General features: G+C 44.1%; 1 protein-coding gene across 3 annotated transcripts in view; it reads right to left on the bottom strand.

Annotated features, from left to right (window-relative positions):
- Positions 1-23,022, bottom strand: part of SLC22A15 (solute carrier family 22 member 15) — an 82,477-nt gene that overhangs the window by 3,524 nt on the left and 55,931 nt on the right. Inside the window, exons 7-10 of one of the 3 annotated variants that reach the window (XR_006296722.1) lie at positions 20,135-20,275; positions 17,962-18,047; positions 3,372-3,492; positions 1,364-1,440 (exon numbers count right to left, since the gene is read on the bottom strand). Coding sequence is in view for 2 of the 3 variants with exons in the window: in XM_043575933.1 (XP_043431868.1) it covers positions 1,368-1,440; positions 3,372-3,492; positions 17,962-18,047; positions 20,135-20,275 (421 nt within the window). In the remaining variant the exon portion in view is untranslated. The remainder of the gene's footprint in view (positions 1-1,363; positions 1,441-3,371; positions 3,493-17,961; positions 18,048-20,134; positions 20,276-23,022) is intronic. The other 2 variants (XM_043575933.1, XM_043575934.1) reach the window with 2 other exon arrangements.

The raw sequence follows: 23,022 nt of genomic DNA, 5'->3' as shown, positions 1-23,022 counted from the left end.
ATAACATCTAAGGGAGGGGCAAGTGAGAATGACCAGGGGAAGCTATCGCACGCGTATTCCAGACCCCTGGGGTAGACAGTTCATGGCCAAGATCCCCTGGCTCCAAGGTGTAACACCTGGCCCCTCATCCTTGATCCAACCGGTTCCTGGCTGCCTGAGAGGACACGTACCCCCAGAGCCCCGTCCTCAAGAAAAACCCTGACCCTGAACAACGACGAGACTCTCTCCTTTCCTTTCTGAGTCTCTCGGACACTCACTCTGTGTGTACCTGCTCTCTCTGTATCTTCAGTAAATGCTGCTTTCACCTCCTGCTGGCTCGTGTTGGACTTCTATCCTGCGTGAAGGCAAGGGCCCTCTGGGCTGGTGCTGCGGGAACCCCGCTGGGTCCGTGGACCTGGCCCGCCAGCATTGCTAAGGAGCACTGAGAAAAGTTGCCCGAGTGACGAACAGCTATCCCCACACCCAATCTAGTCAGCCTTTGCCGAGTCCTGGCTGGCAAGGCCACAGGTCAGACCAAGCACAGACATGCATAGGGCTCCACGGATTCTGTCACAGAACCTGAACATGTCAAGTTCAGGAAGGATCTTCAGAACTGCCGTTTAGTCTATCTTTTGACCATGAACTTTAGAAAATGCTAGAAACTCTTAATAGACACACTGCTAGGCATATTTCCTCTTTTAATTTTCTTTTTAAGAAATTTCTTCATGGTTATTTATTTTTGAGAGAGAGAGACAGAGTGCGAGTGGGGGAGGGGCAGGAAGAGAGGGAGACAGACTGTGAAGTGGGCTCCAGGCTCAGAGCTGTCAGCACAGAGCCCGACACAGGACTCGAACTCACAAACCGTGAGATCGTGACCTGAACCGAAGTCGGACGCTTAGCCGACTGAGCCCCCCAGGCGCCCCTAGTTTTCTTATTCTCAGTGGTGTGCCATCGGGCAAGTTAATCTGCTTCTGCTGCATTTCTCATCTTTATTAGAGGGTAACGATAATGCTGCCTCACACGGTGGCTGTGAATAGTACTTGAGACGATGTGTGCTGAAGTGCTCAGCACAGAGCCCAGTCCACAGCCGAAGCTTAAAAAATATTCGCTAAGTGACTAACCTACGAATGGAGACGGGAAGGGGCAAGCTGGCATTAGCTAACCCTCCAGTAAATACAGAGAAGCAAACAGTCAGAGCCTCTGGTACGAGTCCATCTGCCCCGAGGGATCCGTCACCTAAAAGGGTCCTTAATCTAGAAGGTACAAGGTTCACACTTGGGTCAGGCTGATCATAAGTGGCAACTGTTCCTTACCCCTTTCTACTCAAAAGCATAAGCATTTCCAAAGCAGAGGATCGAGAAAAACAAAACTAGGAGGTACAAACCAACCAGTGAGGGGACGAAGGGAGCAATAATCCCACCAACTCGGGAGAACATAGAACAAGTTCCAAGCCCAACGTTCCTGAAAGGAATACAAAAAGGGGGGAAAGTCAGTAAGTTCTGGGTGGGGGGGCAGAATTTAAAGATGCATGGCTTAGTGGACCTATAATCATGAATCCCACAGTGGAGGAAGCACAGGTTCCTGTAGAGCAGTGCTCCCTACCGGAACATTCCAAGATGCTGGAAATGTTCTATAATTGCGCTGTCCAGTATGGAAGCTGCTAGATGCCTGCGGCTGTGAGCACTTGAAACGTGGCTAGTGAGAATGAGGAACTGGATTTTTTTTTTTTAATGTTTATTTTTGAGAGAGAGAGACAGAGTGCAAGCAGGGATGGGGCAGACAGAGAGGGAAACACAGAATCTGAAGCAGGCTCCAGGCTCTGAGCTGTCAGCATGGAGCTTGATGTGGGGCTCACACTCATGAGCCATGAGATCATGACCTGAGCTGAAGTCGGATGCTTAACTGACTGGGCCACCCAGGCACCCCGAGGAACTGGATTTTTAATTTATTTCACTTTAACTGATTTAAATTTAAATAGCCACATGAGGCTAGTAACTACCATACTGGACAGTGCGGTTACTATAGAGAATAGTACAGAAATGACCATGTGAATATTTCTTGCCAAATGTTCTCATGGGTTTTGTGTCAAATGTTCTCATGGCTATGAATTAATATAGCCATGGAGACCTAGGGCTTTATGATCTGAGAAGTTTGCCCATTTAGTTAAAGTCAACTAACTGGCGATTAAAGGGTCAGGCATATAAATAGGAACGAGGAACATTACGTTTGTGAGGAGTACGGACATGCAAACGGGGGGGGGTAGGGCATGGGAACGAGGGAACAGGCAAGGTGGCCATCCACCGCTCCCCCCACCCACCCATATCCGCTCTCCAGAGTGTCCCAGTTTGGACAAAATGATCATCCTAGTTTCATAGCCAGCAGGCAGAGAAAACAGGTCAGAGGAATAATTAGGAAATGACTAGTCAATCACATGCAGTCTGGGAAAAACTGGGGGGAAAGGGAGCTGATATTAATAGGCAGAAAGAACCAGGAAGTCTGATGGATGTGGGAAACACTTGGAACGCTCCTCAGAAGGACTGGGGAAGGGCTGACCTAGGGAATACCCGCTGGGTTCACAGAGGCAATTCTGAGAAGAATAAGCTGGGTCCCTGCCCTTCAAATTTGGGTTTAATTTTTTGTTTTCAGACTTCTTTTAGAAGGGGAAACTTCAGATCGAATATGTTGTTTTTCATATAAGCATGTCCTACTTGTTAGAAACCACACTTAACAATCAATACGTAAACCTCCTGTTCACTTATTACTATATGGAAATATCTTTTTTTAAGTTTATTTATTTTAAGAGAAAGAGAGAAGAACAGAGAGGCAGAGAGAGAGGGCGCGAGCAAGGGAAGGGCACAGAGAGAATCCCAAGCAGCTCTGCACTGTCAGCATGGAGCCCGACGTGGGGCTCAAACCCATGAACTGTGAGAGCATGACCGAGTGGGAATCAAGAGCCGGACGCTCAACCAACTGAGCCACCCAGGTGCCCCTGGAATTATCTTTTTACAGATGTGTATATTTTGTGTTAAAATGTAGGTTCTGAGAGAACACGGACCCAGTCCTCTTGTCCGTCTGTGCCTGACAGAGGCTGGGTGACTGAATCAATCAAGTCCACTGAAATAAAAATGGCAACCGAGCCCCATTTGGGTGACGGGATGTGCTTTGCGTAGAGTACTTCTCTCACGATTTACACAGGGGAGTTCGGCCCAAAACACAGCTCCGCCTTCCCCAGCCAAGCGGGCAAAGTGTGGTCTACACAGACAGCTTCTGGGCTTGCGGCTGCTCGCTGACTTGTTGCTGGCCCCCACTCACTGTGCTCCCGGTGGAAAGAGAACCACACCTCTGTTGCTGTGAGCATCTACAGCGAAACATGCGGGATGTGTGAGGCATACCTGATGACTGTGGGGTACAGCTCAGACGTGTAGATGTAGACCACGTTAAAGGCAGCACTGATCGTCAGCTTCCCGAGCAGAGACAAGGAATGGCTGTTCACCACTGCAAACACACCCGTGTCTGAGGAGGACAAGAGTTAACACTTGTGAGGTCCTTCTGGGAGAAAAATTCCTTTAAATGACACAATGATGAACTAAGCCAGAGGCATTAATATGGATCTCAAACAGTGAGGAGGTGGTAAAACTGAATACACACTCAGAAGGTTTAGTAAGCACACACAACACACACACACACACACACACACACACAAACGAATCTTCTCAACGTCTTGGCTATCCCTGTGAAGTCGTCCATAATGGCAGTCATCATGGGCGACTGAACTTGCTCACTCCTCAATGGCAGAGCTCTTGGAATACTTCTTTACTAAAAGCAGGCTTTGTGGGGATTGTTAAGTCTCATCCACCACGGGGGCTACTCGCCTCTCCTTCCCAGCCTTGTTCAACAACCAGTGACGGGAAATGGTGGGTAGCATGACAAGCCTTGGCACACGTGGAGTAAGTCTGACAGATATGAGACAGACAGAGGCAAGGTCCAGAAAATCTCCTCTCTGCAGTCTGTATTTCCTGGTGTTCCATTGGATGACAAGGAATAATCCCAATAAATTACAACCAGAAGGTATCAAATATTAATGTTCTTTAAAGAACGAGCCTCTAAATATGGAACTACTTTTAATCTTTCTTCTTTCCCAACTTCTTACTTGAATCACTAACCACTAATGACATTTCAGTTTCTAACTGCAATGTTTTTATATAAAATACAAAAATACATTTTATGGCAGTTCCTTTCCCTATCAAAAATACTATCAGGGCAGCTGGGTGGCTCAGTTGGTTAAGCCTGCAACTGTTGGTTTCGGCTCAGGTCATGATCTTGTGACTTTGTGGGTTCGAGCCCCGCACGGGGCTCTGTGCTGACAGTGCAGAGCCTGCTTTAGATTCTCTCTCCCCGTCTCTCGCTGCCGGTCCCCAACTCGTGCTGTCTCTGTCTCTCTCAAAATAAATAAACTTAAAAAAATTACTGTCAGGGTGCCTGGGTGGCTCAGTCACTTAAGCATCCAACTTCGGCTCAGGTCATGATCTCACAGTTTGTGAGTTCGAGCCCCGTGTCAGGCTCTGTGCTGTCAGCCTGGAGCCTGCTTTGGATTCTGTGTCTCCCTCTCTTTCTGCCCCTCCCCCGCTGGTGCTCTGTCTCTCTCTCAAAAAAATACACACTAAAAAAATTTTGTTTAGATACTATCAATTATCTCATGCTCCTTTCCTTTATTAACATTATTCTCCCTGGGATCTTGCAATGTAATTATTCCCTTTCAAACATATTTAACCTCTCCATAACCCACTAGTCTCTGCTTTCAAAATAACAATTTCCCCTTCTAAGAAAAAAAAAATCTCATTGACTCTGCTGTCCTTTCCCCCCTCCCTAGCAAACATCTTCAATGAGCGAGCAACTCACTGTTGCCGCATATGCATCTGCCCTGTAGCTCACTGCGCTCTGACTTCTAATAACATCCTCTGCTGAAAGTCCTGCTCTTGAAGGTCAACAGTGAAGTCCTAATCACCAAAGTAATTGCCTCTCATTGCCCCTGACATTTCTGCCAAATGGAACACACCTGTCCCCTTCCTTGGGACAGCCTGCAGGACTCATAGAAACCACTCCACCCTTAAATAACTCAAAAGCAATATCCTTTCCTCCCTTTGACCTCCACTGTCCCTATGTCCTGATCCATTAAATGGCATGCTTCAGACACGCTTCTGCCGTTGCTTACTTTTCCATCTTGCCTGCCCCAAATATTTCGAGTTACTTCAGCCTAAGGCTGGTATCTGGTTGTATCTGTGCCCCTCACGGCAATACCGTCTTCCACAGTACAATACTCAGCAGTGCCCACTGCGTATCTGTGGAACAACGAAGAAGAAGGACTACAATAGGAATTAATTTAGTGAGAAGAATCTGTGTTCAGGTTCTTTCAACTTCTAAGGAGGGGGTTATTTAAACGTGCCATCCTAAAGTATGCTTCGCCTTCCCTGCGTGACTCTGAAATAAATCCTCATCTACTTTAAAGATGGCATCCTGAACACAGTGGCCCAGGCATTGCCAAACCCGACCATCTGGGGCTTTCTCCTCTTCTGCCAGGCTATTTGGAAGAACACGCTAGCTCTCTTAAGGACTGAATATATTATTTTAGGCCACGAGGTGCTTCTGGAAAAAGAACTGTGCCGTTCAGCATTTTCCCCGAGAAATACGTCTGCACTTGAGATCAACAATCTCATCGATTAAACCAATAATAAGGGCAATTCTTCAATTATTTTCCAGAAAACTTAGCATGTCAAGAAAAGGTATTCAGTGGCCTTGAAGCCAACAGAAATGTGCACATTTGCTTTACTGCAAATGATCTCTGGGACTGTTTTCAATACACACAGGATGGCGTCTTTCGGAACAGTATAGTGATACTCTAACATCTTTAACAACAGGTTAGGGGATTACCATCCTGAAAATTGAATTTTTTTTATTCAATTTTTTTTAATGTTTATTTATTTTTGAGACAGGGAGAGACAGAGCATGAACGGGGGAGGGGCAGAGAGAGGGAGACACAGAATCGGAAGCAGGCTCCAGGCTCCGAGCCATCAGCCCAGAGCCCGACGCAGGGCTTGAACTCACAGACCGCGAGATCGTGACCTGAGCTGAAGTCGGACACTTAACTGACTGAGCCACCCAGGCGCCCCTGAAAATTGAATTCTAATGGCACACCATGGAAGACTTTTATCTACACACCCGCAGGATCCAAAGCTGGAAGAAGTCTTTTGCATGAAGCTCAGGACACTTCCAGCTGTAACCCATTTGTGGAGCCTGGCTCCAGCCACACACCCACAGAGTGCTTGCAGAAGCCCAACACCTCATCAGATGCTTGAAACTTCTCTTGTACATCCCTGCCAATGGAGTCTGCAGTCACCACTTGAATCTGGGGAGAATTCACTTTCACCCAAGGAAGCCCATGTCAATTTCAGACAGCTCTGTTTATTAGAAAATTCCTTACCTAATGAAGGGTTGGTATCTGAAATCTATAAAGAACTTACGAAACTCAATACCCAAAAACCAAATAATCCAGTGAAGAAATGGACAGAAGACCTGAACAGACACTTCTCCCAAGAAGACATCCAGATGGCTAACAGACATGAAGAGATGCTCAACGTCACTCACCATCAGGGAAATACAAATCAAAACCACAATGAGATACCACCTCACACCTGTCAGAATGGCTAACATGAACAACTCAGGCAACAACAGATGTTGGTGAGGATGCGGAGAAAGAGGATCTCTTTTGCACTGTTGGTGGGAATGCAAACTGGTGCAGCCACTCTGGAAACCAGTATGGAGGGTCCTCAAAAAATTAAAAATAGAACTACCCTATGATCCAACGATTGCACTATTAGGTATTTATCCAAAGAATACAAAAATGCTGATTCAAAGGGGCGCATGCACCCCAATGTTTATAGCAGTGCTATCAACAATAGTCAAATTATGGAAAGAGCCCAAATGTCCACTGACTGAAGAATGGATAGAGAAGATGTGGTTTATATATATATATATATATATATATATATATATATACACAATGGAATACTACTTAGCGATGAAAAAGAATGGAATCTTGCCATTTACAACAATGTGGATAGAACTAGAGTGTATTATGCTAAGGAAAGTAAGTCAAATAAAGACAGATATCACATGATTTCACTCATATGTGGAATTTGAGAAACTCAACAGAAGAACATAGGGGAAGGGAAGGAAAAATAAGATAAAAACAGAGAAGGAGGCAAACCTTAAGAGACCCTTAAATACAAATGTACCCAAGGGATACAGGAGTGCTGATGCACAGGGGCAATTGTACCCCAATTTTTATACAGCACTTTCAACAATAGCCAAGTTATGGAAAGAGCCTAAATGTCCATCAACTGATGAATGGATAAAGAAGATGTGGTTTATATATATATAATGGAATACTACTTGGCAATGACAAAGAATGAAATATGGCCTTTTGTAGCAACGTGGATGGAACTGGAGAGTGTGATGCTAAGTGAAATAAGTCATACAGAGAAAGACAGATACCCTATGTTCTCACTCTTATGTGGATCCTGAAAAACTTAACAGAAGACCATGGGGGAGGGGAAGGGGGAAAAAAAGTTAGAAAGGGAGGGAGGTGAACCATAAGAGACTCTTAAAAACTAAAAATAAACTGAGGGTTGATGGGGGGGTGAGAGGGAGGGGAAAGTGGGTGATGGGCATTGAAGAGGGCACCTGTTGGGATGAGCACTGGGTGTTGTATGGAAACCAATCTGACAATAAATTTCATATTAAAAAAAGAGAGAGAGAGAGACCCTTAAATACAGAGAACAAACTGAGGGCTGCTAGAGGGGAGGTGGGTGGGGGATGGGTTAAATGGGTGATGGGCATTAAGGAGGGCACTTTTGGGGATGAGCACTGGGTGTCCTACGTAAGAGATGAATCACTGAGTTCTCTTCCTGATGCTAAGACTATACTGTATGTTAACTAACTTGAATTTAAATTTAAAAAAAGAAAATTATTTCTTATCTTTTTTTAAAAGTATATTTTTTTTGTTTTAAGAGAGAGAGAGAGAGGGAGGAGCAGAGAGAGAGAGGGAGAGAGAATCCCAAGCAGGCTCCAGGCTGTCAGCGCAGAGCCCGGCATGGGGCTCAAACTCACAAATTGTGAGATCATGACCGGAGTCGAAATCAAGAGTCAGATGCTTAACTGACTGAGCCACGCAGGCACCCCTCTTATCCTTTTTGAGGCTCCTTTTTGGGGAGCTTCTAGACTCTTGGTCATCCTGAATCAATATTTAGTAGTGCTTTTTAGCCACTGGGCTAAATCCTTTGATTCTTGACCTTGATCTGCAAATAAAATCAAATATTACTGCCTATTACCAGTGAATATCCAAAGTAACTGCTTTGAAAACAGAGTGATTTAAAAAGGAAAATTAAACTCAATTATCTTTGGGGGGAAAAAAAGGTAATTCTTAAAACACGTGTATCCTTCAAAGCACTGAATTCAAGACGTAAGTTTTTTCCAATGATGCAGTTATACGACCATCATTTTTGAGACTAGCTGTCTGGAAGTTTTCTTAGAGCCCATATGAGGTCATCAGAACAAAAAGAATGTTTTAGTCATATTTCACTGACCCCAAATAGTAAAAATTAAGCTTAATCGTTCACCTCATTCACTGGCTGAATACGGCAAATTTGGGATGGTTCACATATATGTTAAAATTCTTTAAGACAGTGGTATGCCCTCTACTATGATACATAATTGCGGGCAAAAACCCACAATTCATTTGCTTCCCCTTTTTTAAAGAAAAATACTATATATGCATAAAGATCTGTCACTACAGTTTTTTTCTAAATTTCTAAGTTAGAAATTTCTAAAATTTCACATGAATGAAATGAGTCAGTTTGAGGACTTCTGTGTCTGGCTTCTTTTAGTTACCATTCATGCTTTTGCCATTTATCCATGTGGTTGTATGTATCAGTAGGTCACAGTTCAATCCTTTTAATGTTTTGAGTAATATTTCACTGTATGAATATACCACAATTTGTCTATCCCTTCTTCAGCTGGTGGGTATTGGGCTCCTTCCAGTTTGGGGGCTATTATTAATAAACCTACTATGAACATTTGCATCAAAGTCTTTGTGCAAATCTGTGTTTCTGCTTCCCTTCAGAAAAGGTGAGTCATATAGCAAGCGTATGTTTCCCTTTGAAATAAGCTGCTAATGTTTTTCAAAGTGTCGCTACCATTTTACATTTCTATCAGCAGTATATAAGAGTTCTGGTTCTCCCGTATCATGGTCAGTGTTTGATACGGTCAGCCTCTACGTTCTCTTATAGAAGTTGTATGGTTTTAGCCTTTGCATTTAAGTCTCTCGTCCATTTTGAGTTAATTACTGCATATGATGAGACATGCAGGTTGAAGTCAAATTTTTTGCACATGGATATCCAATTATTCCAGCACCAAGTGGTGAAAAGATTATCTTTTCCTCACTGAACTAACTTGTCATCGTTGCCAAAAATCAATTAACCAGATGCATTTTTCTCTTTGTAACGTTATAATTGGATAAAACATTTTTAAAGGGTGATCAAAACCTCAGGCCCCTCAAAAAACAAAATAAAAGTCACCTGACCATATGCATGGGCTTATTTCATACTAAATTCTGTTCTATTATCTATATATCCATTCCTATCTGCCAATATCATACTGTCCTGATTCATGTAACTTTGTAGGAAGTTTTAAAATCAGGTAGGGTAAGTCTTCCAACTTTATTTTTCTTGATAAAACTCAGTTTGGATATTCGAGATCCTTTACATCTCTATAAAAATTTTGGTATTAATTTGTCGACATCTGTCCACAAAAAGAAGTCTGCTGGAAACTTTATTGGGATTGACCGTGCTGAAGACAGTGTGATTTGGGAAGAACGGACACCTTAAACAACATCTTCGGACCTTTAGTAGTATGGTAATCTCTTCACTTATTTTTATTATTATTATTACCACCAATTCATTTATGTAGTCTCTGCTTTGATTTCTCTCATCAACATTTTATATTTTATAGTTTTCTACAGGTCTGAAACATATTTTGTAAAACTTATCCCTAAATACATCATATTTTTAATTTATTATAAATGGTATTTTCTTTCAATTTTATTTTTTCTAAGTTTGTTTATTGAATTAAGTAATCTCTATACCCAAAGTGGGACTCAAACTCACGACCCTGAGATCAAGAGTCGCATGCTCTACAAACTGAGCCAGCCAGGCACCCCTCTGTCATTTTAAATTGTTTGTTGCCAATAGATAGAAATAAAAGGGTGTCACATGACTCTGAAACTCATTAATCTTAGTAGATTTTAATATTTCCTAGGATTTTCTATGGAGACGACCATGTACCCTTGTGAATAAAGACAGTTTTACTTCTTCTTTTCTAATTTGGATCCCTTTAATTTCTCTTTATTGGCTTATCGTATTCATTAGTAATTTCAGCACAATGTTCCATAGAAGTGATAAGAATGGACATCCTTGCCTTTGTCCTGATCTTAGGGAACAAGTACTTAGCTTTTCACCATTAAATGCGATGTTGGCTGTAGGTTTCCCCCAATGACCTTGATCAACTACTTCCAGTTGGTTGATGGTTTTTGTAATGAATGGATATTGAATTCTGACAAGTGCTTTTTCTACTTGTATTGAAATGATCATAGGATTTTTTTTTCTTTCAGCTTTTGAAGATGGTGAATAACACTGATTAGATTTTGAATGTCAAAATAACCCTGCACTGAGAGCATAAACCCTGCTTGGTCACGATGTATTACCCTTTTTGAGCATTGCTGGATTCAATTTGCTAATATTTAGTTGAGGATTTTTGTCATCGATACTGACCTGCAGTTTTCTTGCAAGGTCTTTGGTTTTATATCAGGATAACTGCTGGCCTCAAAAATGAGGTTGGGGGAGTATTCCTCCCTTCTGTATTTTCTGGAAGAATATACAGGATTCGTATTATTTCTTCCTGGAATTCTGCCTGGAATTCTCTTACAGGAATGTTTTTACCTACAAATTAAATTTCTTTAATAGATAGAGGTCTATTCAGTTTATCTGCTTTTTTGAGTAGGATTTGGTAGTTTGTATCTTTGAAAGAATGGATCCATTTTGCCTAAGCTGGATTTACTGGCATAAAAATGTGTACAATATTCCTATAGATGCCAACAGGTTCTACGGGTTCCCCTCTTTCATTCTTGATATTGCTGATGTGTGTCTTCTCTCTTTGGCTGGAGGTTTACTGACTTTATATATCTCAACAACCAGCTTTTGGTTTCATTGATTTTTCTCTAGTATTTTTCAGTTTTTATTTCATTGATATTTGTTCTTATTAGTTCCTTTCTTCTCTTTGCATCGTGCTTAATTTGTCATTAAAAAAACTTTTTTAATGTTTATTTTTGAGAGAGAGAGTGCAAGCAGGGGAGGGGCAGAGAGAGAGGGAGACACAGAATCCGAAGCAGGCTCCAGACTCTGAGCTGTCAGCAGGGACTATGAGATCATGACCTGAGCTGAATTCGGACGCTCAACCGACTGAGCCACCCAGGTGCTCCTGTCATTACTTTTTTTTTTTATTATTTGCTTAAGAAAGAACCTTAGATCATTAATTTGAAAACTTTTCAACTAAATTTTTCTCTAAGCCCTGCTTTACTGCATCCCACAAACTTTGATACATTATAATTTTTGTTTAATTAAAAATATTTTCTAATTTCCTTTGCAATTTCCTTTCTTCTTTGACCCGTTTTTACAAGAATGTCTTTTAAAATCCAAATATCTGAGGATTTCCCTGATATCTTCTGGTTACTGATTTCTAGCTCAATTCCATTCTCATCAAATAACTATTTTGGGGGAGCACCAGGGTGGCTCAGTCAGCTAAGCGTCTGACTGTTGATTTCAGCTCAGGTCATGATCTCACGGTTCATGAGTTCGAGCCCCACATCATGCTTTGTGCTGACAATGCAGAGCCTGCTTGGGATTCTCTCTCTCTCTCTCTCTCTCTCTCTCTCTCTCTCTCTCCCTCTCTCTGCCCCTCCCCAATTTGTGTTTCCTCTCTCAAAAATTTTTTAAAAATAACTATTTTGGGAAGATTTCAATCCTTTTCAATTTTTGAAACTTGTTTTACGGCCCAAATGTGACCCTTCTCGGTAAACGTTCCATGCGCTTTTCAGATGGAATGCCTGTTCTGCTGTATTTGGGTACAGTGTTTGACAAATGGCAGTTAGGTCATGTTCAAGTCTCCATATCCTTTGGCATTTTCTGTCTGATTTTTCTGTCAGTGGTTGAGAGAGGGGTGGTGAAATATCCAACTATGATTTTGGATTTGTCTATTTATTCTTTCAGGTCTACCCAATTTCGCTTCCTGTATTCTGAATCTGTTATTAGATGCATACACAATCAGGACTATTACATCTTCTTGATGAACACGCTTTCTCGTTACGTGTTTATAGCTTTCATCAAATGAGGAAAGTATCTGACTGCCATTTCTGCAAATAATGTTTTCTTTACTTCCTCCTTCTTCGACTCCAATTACAAATACACGTTAGGCTTTGTGTTGCCCTATAACTCATTGATACCTTGTTAACTCTTCATTCAATTATTTTTTTCTGCTTCATTCTGCATGGTTTCTTTAGATATGTCTTTTTCACTGATCTTCTGTGGTTAATCTCATTCACTGGATTTGTTTTTCATATAACATATGCTTCATTTCTAGATGTCACACGATGTCTTTTTTTTTTTTTATCCTCTATTTCTCTGTTCATGATGATCATGCTTTCCTCTATCTTCTTAAATGTGTGGAACATCTTGATAATAGCTGTTTTCAAGTTCTTGTCTCCTCATTCTATCATCTGGGTCATTTCTGGTTTTGTTTCTATTGATATGTTTCCTGGTTATAGGTGGTATTATCCTGCCTGGTAGTTTTGGCTGGATGCCATACACTGTGGATATTACGGTGCTGGATTTTACTGTCTTCCTTGACTGCTCTTTGTTCTGGGATGCTGTTACTTTGTTTTTCTTCTTTGTTTTTGGGGGGAGGCTTTTTCTTGTAGGGGGGATGCTGTTACTTTGAATCATTTGATCCTTCTAAGATTTTTAAAGCACTTTGAGGACATGCAGAGAAGGCCTTTAGCTTAGAGCTGCCTTGACCCAGGAGGTCTCTACTCAATGCTGCACATCTGGCTGAAAAGAACACAAACTAGGCATGGCCTTGGATTCCAAGAATTATTCCAAATGCTGCTTCCTCGTGGTCCTCTCTCTGGCCTCAGTGGTTTCCTCAAACTCCTGCACAAATCAGGAAGCAGCCTAAGACTCAGAGGCCCCTTCTGCAGATCTCTGGAGTTCATCCTCTGTGTATCTTACTCCTCTTCAGTCATTTTTCTAGCGAATTCTAGAAATCGTGGCCTCCCCAGGTTTTAATACTGTCTTCTCAGTTCAGTGCTGGGCTCCCTGTCCCTGCACCATGACTTGGACACCCTGGGTTAGGTCAGTCTTGGGGAGCACTTTGTTTCCTTCCTCTCGGGGATCACTGTCTTTCCTGGACAGCCTGCTGTCCAGTGTCTAAAAATCAGAGTTTTTTTATATTTGTCTGGTTTTATGGCTATTTAACACAGGAGGATAGCTGGTCTCCATTCCTATCATGGTCCAAAGTTGAAGTCCCCATAGTGTTTTGCCGTGTCGATTCTCATATGGCACCTTCTGGCTTTACTGTTGTTGCTTCTCTCTAATCACTCATCTTTCTCACCAGACTGTAAGCTCTTAGGGCCTAGGGACTAGGTCTTGTTTATGAATTGTGTCCTGTACGTGGCCAGCACAAGAGAAGTCAAGTGAATAGAATGGGCAGATCAAGATAGATAAAAGAAATGAGATAGAGAGGTGCTCAGAGTGGAGCACCTTGAAATGTTTCAACTATGAAACTTGTTTATCTGGTCGTGTGCTGTGACTTCCTAGTATTCAGACTCTGGCAGGACCGTAACTGCCAGGAACCAACCTCCTTGCCAATAAGAGACCAGTGTCAGTCAGTCTGACAATGCAGGTTCTTGAACCCTGGCCAGTTCCCATCAGACCTATCTGCTGAAGAGTTAAGAACTGACTCTAATTAGGCAGCGTTAATTCTCTAAGACAAAAGTCTCACCATGTGCAATGAATACGCTGGCTGTAAAACTCCAAGATGGCAAATCAGCATTCCCCCAAAGGCACTGATTTTAGAATCAGAAAGATCTGAAATCTGAATCCTACGTGTGCTGCTTACCTGCTGTGCAAACCTAGGTAAGTTGCTTGACCTACCTGAACTTTAGGTTCCTTATAAAATGGGGGTAATACCTGATATCTTCTCTAGATGAAGACAACCCAGTATACCGTTAACTCTTAATAAATGATAGTATTGTAGGCTTAATAAGGATCCTTTAAGCAAAGATAGAAGTCAGGTAAAATGCATTAGTAGCCACCTGATAACACTACCCCCAGGGAGAACATTTACTTGGAGGCCACCCAACGTGCAAATATGCACTGGGCAGGACACTTTGCCTAATAATTATAAACCACAGGCCGAGGGACGCCAAACAATCTTTTTTCTAGCTTACTGGCTGTTTCTTCTACGGGTGTGCCTGTCCGTCTGTCTGTCTGTGCCTCAGACACAGAGAACCACAATCATACTCAGGTACTAAAAAACAGTTGGCAGGTACTGGGACACCTAAATTGGCTGGAAGAAGAGAGGGAATGCATGTTTGGCGGGAAAAGTTGAGGGGAAAATGGGTACAAAAAGTTCTGACAAGATGCTAATAAAATTTTTCAAACTACTAGGTGTCTTTCTTAATATATATTTATCAGAACTTCTGGAACAGGCAGCTTAAGGCTGAGCACTTTGGAAACACTGAGATTTACAAGAGGGCCATCGAAATATTTTAAGAAGTAAACAGGAAAGGTTCAAAGAATGTTTAGAGAACAAATGTTTTCAGCTCAAAGAAGAGAAGATTCAGGAATAGTTAAGATGACTCCTGGCAAACACAGGAAGGATTATGCAAAAGAAGGGGGTGGCCACCTGTCCTCTCGCCCTAGTGATGAATAAAATGAAAAGAAATGGACTCAGTTGTGACAGAAGAGGCCCACTCTAATGGCTATTAAAAATAGAAACAATTGGGGCGCCTGGGTGGCGCAGTCGGTTAAGCGTCCGACTTCAGCCAGGTCACGATCTCACAGTCCGTGAGTTCGAGCCCCGCGTCGGGCTCTGGGCTGATGGCTCAGAGCCTGGAGCCTGTTTCCGATTCTGTGTCTCCCTCTCTCTCTGCCCCCCCGCCATTCATGCTCTGTCTCTCTCTGTCCCAAAAATAAATAAATGTTGAAAAAAAAAAATTTAAAAAAAAAAAAAAAATAGAAACAATTTTCTAAGGGACAGTGTGAGATTTTTTTTCCCCTGGAAATCTCCAAAAAATAGAGTAGACGTCCACTTTTCTAAGGATAACAGAGGTACCATGTTGGTGAGGCACTTTCCTGGGGTCTGAAAGATTCCCTGCTATGCTGTTTCTTATTCACAGTCCACCAAGGGGCACAATCAACAAAGGGCTTGAGCTTTTCCTCTCTCTCTCTTTTTTTTTTAAATTTGTTTAATGTTTGTTTATTTATTTTTGAGAGAGAGAGAGAGAGAGAGAGAGAGAGAGAGACAGCATGAGTGGGGAAGGGGCAGAGAGAGAGGGAGACACAGAATCTGAGCTGTCAGCAGCACAGAGCCCAACGCAGGGCTCGAACGCACTAACTGTGAGATCATGACCGGAGCCGAAGTTGGACGCTTAACCGACTGAGCCACCCAGGCGCCCGCCCCCACTGAGCTTTTTCTCTCAAGTGTGGGGTGGGTCTGGATGGAGACCACACACCTGCTTTCACTTGGGTTTCTGTAGAAAGGGCCCCGTGCAGAGTGTCGGGAGGGGGGGTTCCCTGGAGTGCACAGATAGGTGAGAGGGGGAAGGACATAAACTGGCCTGGCTGGCAGAAGTGTGAGAGGTGACAGGTGTGCTTAGAGCAACAAGGAAACATTTTTCTCTCCAAGGTGACAGATAGAACAATGGACTTTTAGAGATAGAAAGCAACTGAATTTCCAAGGTGTCTATGAAAAACAAAAGCTGAATCTTTTTTTTTTTCAACGTTTATTTATTTTTGGGACAGAGAGAGACAGAGCATGAACGGGGGAGGGGCAGAGAGAGAGGGAGACACAGAATCGGAAACAGGCTCCAGGCTCTGAGCCATCAGCCCAGAGCCCGACGCGGGGCTCGAACTCCCGGACCGCGAGATCGTGACCTGGCTGAAGTCGGACGCTTAACCGACTGCGTCACCCAGGCGCCCCAGAAAAACAAAAGCTGAATCTAAAGCCACAATATGATGGTTTGAAACCACTACTGTCTGTCCCAGACCAACAGAACCGGGCACTTAATTCTACGAGCCCACGGCAGGGCAGCAGCTGAGGCCGGTCTCCCTTTCCCGGCACTAGCAAAGGTAACAGTTTCCTTAGACAATAAAAAACAAGCAAACTTACTCACTTCTCTAGTTTCTGCGATTCCATGAAAATCACTCTAAGGCTGGGTCAAATAACTGGGTCAAATCCACAGTCATGAACAAACTGCCCTCTGGATTCTAGGCACAGAACTTGAGGTGGCAACTGGCAGCATAGCAGGTGTCCTGGAGGGTTCCAGAACTAGAACACGAGGCTTTGGGGTCTGCAGTGGGGCACTGGTGCAACTGAACCTCGAGGAGAAGCAATGGCCAAAGGTGCGTTTCATACGTGATTTGCTGTCAGGAAAGACATTCTCCAGCTGCCTTTCTAGTAGCTGTCAAACTCCAGTAGCTGTGAAACCGCCTCACAATGATTCCCACCTGAAGTAAAAGCTCCAGGATGGGGCCCCATTAAGATCCAAAAGCCCCCCAAACAGGGCTTTTGCTGTACCGTATGCCCCCAGCAGCACCGGGTTTGTTACGGCCCGCTCCTCATTGTTGAAAATGACTGCCCATGGGGCGCCTGGGTGGCTCAGTCGGTTAAACGTCCAACTTCAGCTCAGGTCATGATCTCACGGTTCATGAGTTCGAGCCCCGCGTCGGGCTCCGGGCTGACAGCTCGGAGCCTGGAGCCTGCTTCGGATTCTGTGTCTCCCTCTCTCTGCCCCTCCCCAGCTTGCGCTCTGTCTCTCAAAAATAAATAAAATGTTAAAAAAAATTTTTTTTAAAAAAAAGTAAAGAAAATCACTACCCAAATCAGTTTTTTGACGTTTTAGCTAGTAGGCCTCACATGTGTTAGTGCAAGAAAAAAAAAAAAAAAAAAAGGTTGAGAACCATCACTCTTATACACTTTCTATAAAGGGAAAGAAATCAGGATGCCAAAGGGACCCTTTTCTTGCAGCTATGTTTGCACAGCCACAAATATAGAAAAATGCCAAAGTTTCCTAAAGCTGTTTTGTTCACACTTTATATAAGAATGAGAAAATGTCAGGCGTCACCAACAGTGAACACTACTCATATTGTTGCTGCTGTTATCATCAGGGTGCCCTGGGAGTATGGATGGAGGTGCTGAGGGTGCCGTTGAGAACCAGCGTCTCTGACCTCTGATCTGTGATTGGCTGGAACGGGGAGTGCAATCTGTAACCCTGGATGGAGTTTCTCTCTGCAGAACTACATGGTCCTCCCCATCAGCAAATAAGCAACTCTAATACCAGTGTTGCAGCCCAGACGCCCCAGATGGTGGCTTAATCGCCCGCAAGAATTAATAGCGCACCTCTAAGCACATTATTCACCCAGAGAACAGTTTAGGCAACGGGCAAGATTCTGGCCCATTATGCTCCACACAATCGCTAAATAACATGCAATCATAGAAATGAAGCATGGCATATGGTAATCTCTCCACGACATTGGGATTCATTGTAATAAAAGCGCCGTTCAGAACCCTTATGTAGAAATCTGAAAGGCTTACCTTTCTTTTCTGGAAGGAACATCACAATAAGACAAGCCAGTCCTCCTAGGCACAGAAATGCTGCTAAGGTCCGCTTCCGGCCACACCTAAACAATGGAAAGAAATGACACATTTCTCTTGGGGATCTTGTAAACGCATCTGCGGCTTCTCCTGAACCTCCCTCCTGAAACGTCCCCAGGGGCATTATATACGTTCGTCTTTGATTAAGGAATGGGTGGCAAATGGGACTGACCAGGACATAGAATATGTGACCATCACAATGCAAAGAACTAGCTGGATGGCAGCATCAAACGACGTGTGCAGGAGAAGAACAGAGAATCGCTCTGTTCTTGAGCGTTCGCTCTGTTCCGGGTGGTTCTGAATGCTTTCTGTCGAGCATTTTACTTAGTCCTCAAAATAAACCTATAAGGCATGTGCTGTGCCTTCCGTCTTCCAGAGAATGAAAATAAATAAAACATGGAGAATGGAGTCTCCCTACTCACTTCCTTTCCTCGGTACTGAAATCTTAAGCACTTCAGATTTTATTTTATTTATTTAAAAAAAATTTTTTTTAACATTGATCCATTTTTGAGAGACAGAGAGACAGAGCATGAGCAGGGGAAGGGCAGAGAGAGAGGGAGACACAGAATCCAAAGCAGGCTCCAGGCTGCTCTGAGGTGTCAGCACAGAGCCGGATGCGGGGCTCGAACTCATGAACTGCGAGATCGTGACTGAAGTCGGAAGCTTAACCGACTGACCCACCCGGGTGCCCCAAGCACTTCAAATTTTCAACGCTGTAAAACAAACTCCTCTCTCTTAAAAATGCAAACTGAAAATAATTTCTTGTTAGTACGTCAGAATCAAGTGAAATTTATGGCACGCTTTATGAAGGGAAATCATTTTCAAAGAAGAGCTTGAGGCTTGGGCGAAAGACACTGGCAGTGACAAGCCTCCCTTCACGAGGAGCCTATGACCCGCTAGGTCCCCTGCAGGACCTTCGGTAGCATCTGTAACTTTTCTGACAATTTTGCCAGGGAATTTTATAATCCCTAGTTTGAGGGTAAGTACAGCTTACTGAGCTTGTTAAGGCCGTAAAACTAACACGTGGCTAGGACCAGATTTGAATTCAGTGGCAGCGGCTGGGAGACAGACAGGACGTGGGTCCCCAGGTCACACTGTGCTTCATGTAACACCAGTACTGAACGCCCTTCAGTGGACAGGCACCATGCTAGGCAGGCAGTGGGGAGGCAAAGCCACACAGGGAACTCCCGTGGATGGCACCCTTCTAAACCTTCAGTCGTCCTCGGAGGTGCGCATGGGCAGCTGTGACAGCATAGAGGAGGGGCATCTGGCACGCTGGAAGTGTTGGGGATGGATTTCTGAATTTGCAGCCTGACTCGGCTCTTGGACCAGCACTAACCGCAAGCTTGGTCACTAACAGAGAGGTCGGCAGAGACAACTGGGACCGCCCCCAGAGAAAGGGTTCCACTGAACAGAATCCAAACTTGCCCTTTGGAAGGCGCTAAGCATGCCATTCGTGACAACATCACCAAGGAATGCTGTTTTGCTTTGAGTGATGGTTTCTGGGTAGTGGGACAAGACACGATCCAGCAGATTCCTGGTTCATACAGAATGGGGTTTTCGGTTGTCCTGGTCAGGAGCTCAGGAACAGAAGTGACCTCAGGAAACTGAGGAAAAGGTACTTTGTCAAAGAGTTTTGAAAGGGCCTTGTAAAACTGCCCACTGACAATGAGAAGCAAAAGGAGGGTGTATTCCTCCCCTCAACAAAGTCAAGTGGGTCTTAAGAGGGAAGAAAAGTCTTTCCAGGCTCTCCAGTTCTATGCCTTGTGAAGGAATGTGCACGTGACAGGGGCTGGGTCCATGGAGTTCTATCTACACAGAGCCAATACTCCTATCTGTTGGGGCTAACAAATGACACACAGGCTACTCAAAAACCTTCTGGTGGTAGTGCATTTGGATTGAACACCTACGTAAAAACTCACAAACATGAAACCCAAGAAATGCCACCCTAAAAAATGAATTCTAACTGCATTTGGTCTGAGAATAAATCACCATCGCGTGCTTAACAGATACTAGCTGTGGACAAAGACAAAAATCTTTAAGTATTTATGGATATAAGAGCATGTGTGTGTACGTATTCTATGTAGTCCGCTTCATACTCGTCTATACTCACCATTTTTGGTTAATCAAGTAGATGCAGATAGGGTAAGAAGGAATCTCTATGAGGCCAGACAGGGCCAGGTTGGCATAAATATTTCCGCCGAGATCACCTGCACTCAGAGTGAGGCCATAATACACCAAGCTGCACACGAACCTGCAGTTGGGGGTAAAAGACAAGAAGGACAACAGAACAAGTACATTAAGAATCTGCCGGGGAAGATTCGATCACTGGTTCAGTGTAATGCCATGCGTCGTAAGCAGTGAGCCTGACATTCCCACTGACCTTCCTATCCCGATCGAAATTTTTACTAGGAAAAAATACAAACGTAAGGGGCCTTGGAAATTATCTGCGCTGCACTTGGATGCTCTCTAAAGCAAATGAGTGGTCAGCTGCTGAAAGAGCAAACACGCTGGCCTTTCATCAAGCATATCTGCATTTAATAGAAGACAAGGACGATTCTTACTTTAATCCAACAGTTACCGGAACCCTTGCGGTAGGTGACTGCTGGGTCAAAGTGACTCTAAAGAAGAACTCCCGGGGGGAAAGCCAAGAGAGGATGGTGTTGAGAACATGCACTGAGAAGCGACTGGAGTCGGTGGTGGTGACCTGTATAGGCCAGAAATGACTGGCACTGCACCCCCCTGACCAGGTTCTTGACCCCGCCCGCCATTCAGCAGGCGTATGTGCTGTAGACACCCAGACAGGAAAGGGAAGACCAGGGGACAGCAGAGGAAGGACCCTTTAAAAAGCCACTAGTTTATTTCTGCATGCCGTTACTGCAATACATAGGGAGAGCCTCCTGGGTGGCAGGCACTGAGCCAACCTCTCAAGGTCTGGGAACCGAGGAACCCAGGAGCTTTAGTGTTTATTTATTTTTGAGTGAGAGCGTGCACAAGCAGCGAAGGGGCAGAGAGAGGGAGACAGAGGGTCCAAAGCGGGCTCCATGCTGACAGCAGAGCCCTGATGCTGGGCTCGAACTCAGGAACCACGAGATCATGACCTGTGCCGAAGCCGGACGCCCGACTGAGCCACTGAGGCGCCCCAAGCCCAGAGGCTTTAAATAAGCGAAGCAAAGTACCATCCTGAAGCCCCAGGTTGAGGATTTCTCAGAGTGAAGGAAATAATACAAACTTGTGTGCCTAGGAAACTGCATTATTAAAAATAAAACAGAACAGAACATACAAAAACAAAACCCTGAAACTAGGCTTAGTAGTAGACGAATATGTTTCCTAACCATACGTTTCTATTAAATGTACTACAGGTTTTGGGAGCATATCAGTTTTTACATTTTGCAATTCACTTTGACAGGTGTTTATTCCGGGGACATTTCCATTTGCTTCCCTTTAATTTTCCTTAGAACAAATCTGATGAGCTGTGGCGTGATGAGATCAAACAGAAAAGGGAAAGCTTTCTTTCCATCTCTGCCAAAACAGCAAAGTGGGCCAAGCGCCCTGGGCTATTAAGAAGGGGCTACAGTGGACAGGAGATGTGTGGGGGATGGGAAGAGGGGACCCTGGAGCTCGACTGCTTGGTGGGTCATCCCTTCCTGGCAAATGAGCCAGGGGTGCCAGCTACTTCCCATTACCTCTCACTGGGCGAGCTGTCACTCGTGTTCTAAGGATGATGAGCAGTGTTGGAGCCAGGACGTCATGAGTAAGGATGCAAGGGGTCACTGAGTTGTCTGTGTTCCCTGCCCCCCAGAACCCTGTCTGTAAGCAGTAAGCTAAAAAATTTAAACCCATGCAGTTTTCTAAAGTATTTTTAAAATCCTTTGTACCTGCAGTAGATACTCTCCTCTGACAGGTGTATCTATCAGTGTGTTCACTCTGCATTTAAAATAGAAATCCTGGGGCGCCTGGGTGGCGCAGTCGGTTAGGCGTCCGACTTCAGCCAGGTCACGATCTCGCGGTCTGGGAGTTCGAGCCCCGCGTCAGGCTCTGGGCTGATGGCTCAGAGCCTGGAGCCTGTTTCCGATTCTGTGTCTCCCTCTCTCTCTGCCCCTCCCCCATTCATGCTCTATCTCTCTCTGTCCCAAAAATAAATAAACGTTGAAAAAAAAAATTAAAAAAATAAAATAAAATAGAAATCCCAGGGGCGCCTGGGCGGCTCAGTCAGTTAAGCATCCGGCTTCGGTCACGATCTCGTGGTTGGTGGGTTCGAGCCCCGCGTCGGGCTCCGTGCTGACAGCTCAGAGCCTAGAGCCTGCTTCAGATTCTGTACCCCCACCCTGGGCTCTCTGCCCCTCCCCACTTGTATTCTCTCTCTCTCTCTCTGTCTCCCTCCCTCTCAAAAATAAACATTAAAAACTAATAATAATAAATAAATAAAATAGATATCCCGGTGAAGCAATTCCCACCATGGAAACACACATACGTATTTAAACCCAGTTGTGATGGCAGCAAGTCAGGCTCAAATAAAGCCCAGTTCAGGACACACGAGGCATCTGGTGCCCTCTCGTGGGGAGGGAGAACGGGGAGAGCACGGGCAAGGAGGGCCTACAGTCCCAAGGCGGGCACTACGCTTGGGAGCTTCCTTAATGGCAAGTTGGTCATTGGGATGCATAATTACAGCTATTAAAATCATCTTGACCCTTTTTATGGGCCCAAGCAAACTTTAAAATGCTTGCATAATATTTAACGGTATATTTAGGGCATCAAAGAACTGTTGAAAAAGGAACCACTGTGGGGAGTAACCAGAAGAACAGATGTGAAACACAGAGGTGTGATTTTACTCCTGGGGAAGGGCTTTCTTCAATGACAGACCCACAGAAAAGAATTCGGAATTTTATGGCATCTTCAGAAAGAACAGCAGTATGTGGAATGACTCTGCTTCTGTTATGGCATATTTTAGCATTTGGAGCCCAAGGGGAAGAGGTTTATTTGAGAAGAACTCCTGTGGCT

The sequence above is a fragment of the Prionailurus bengalensis genome, chromosome C1, assembly GCF_016509475.1.
Source record: "Prionailurus bengalensis isolate Pbe53 chromosome C1, Fcat_Pben_1.1_paternal_pri, whole genome shotgun sequence".
Classification (NCBI taxonomy): domain Eukaryota; kingdom Metazoa; phylum Chordata; class Mammalia; order Carnivora; family Felidae; genus Prionailurus; species Prionailurus bengalensis.
This window is presented reverse-complemented; position numbering and strand designations above follow the sequence as displayed.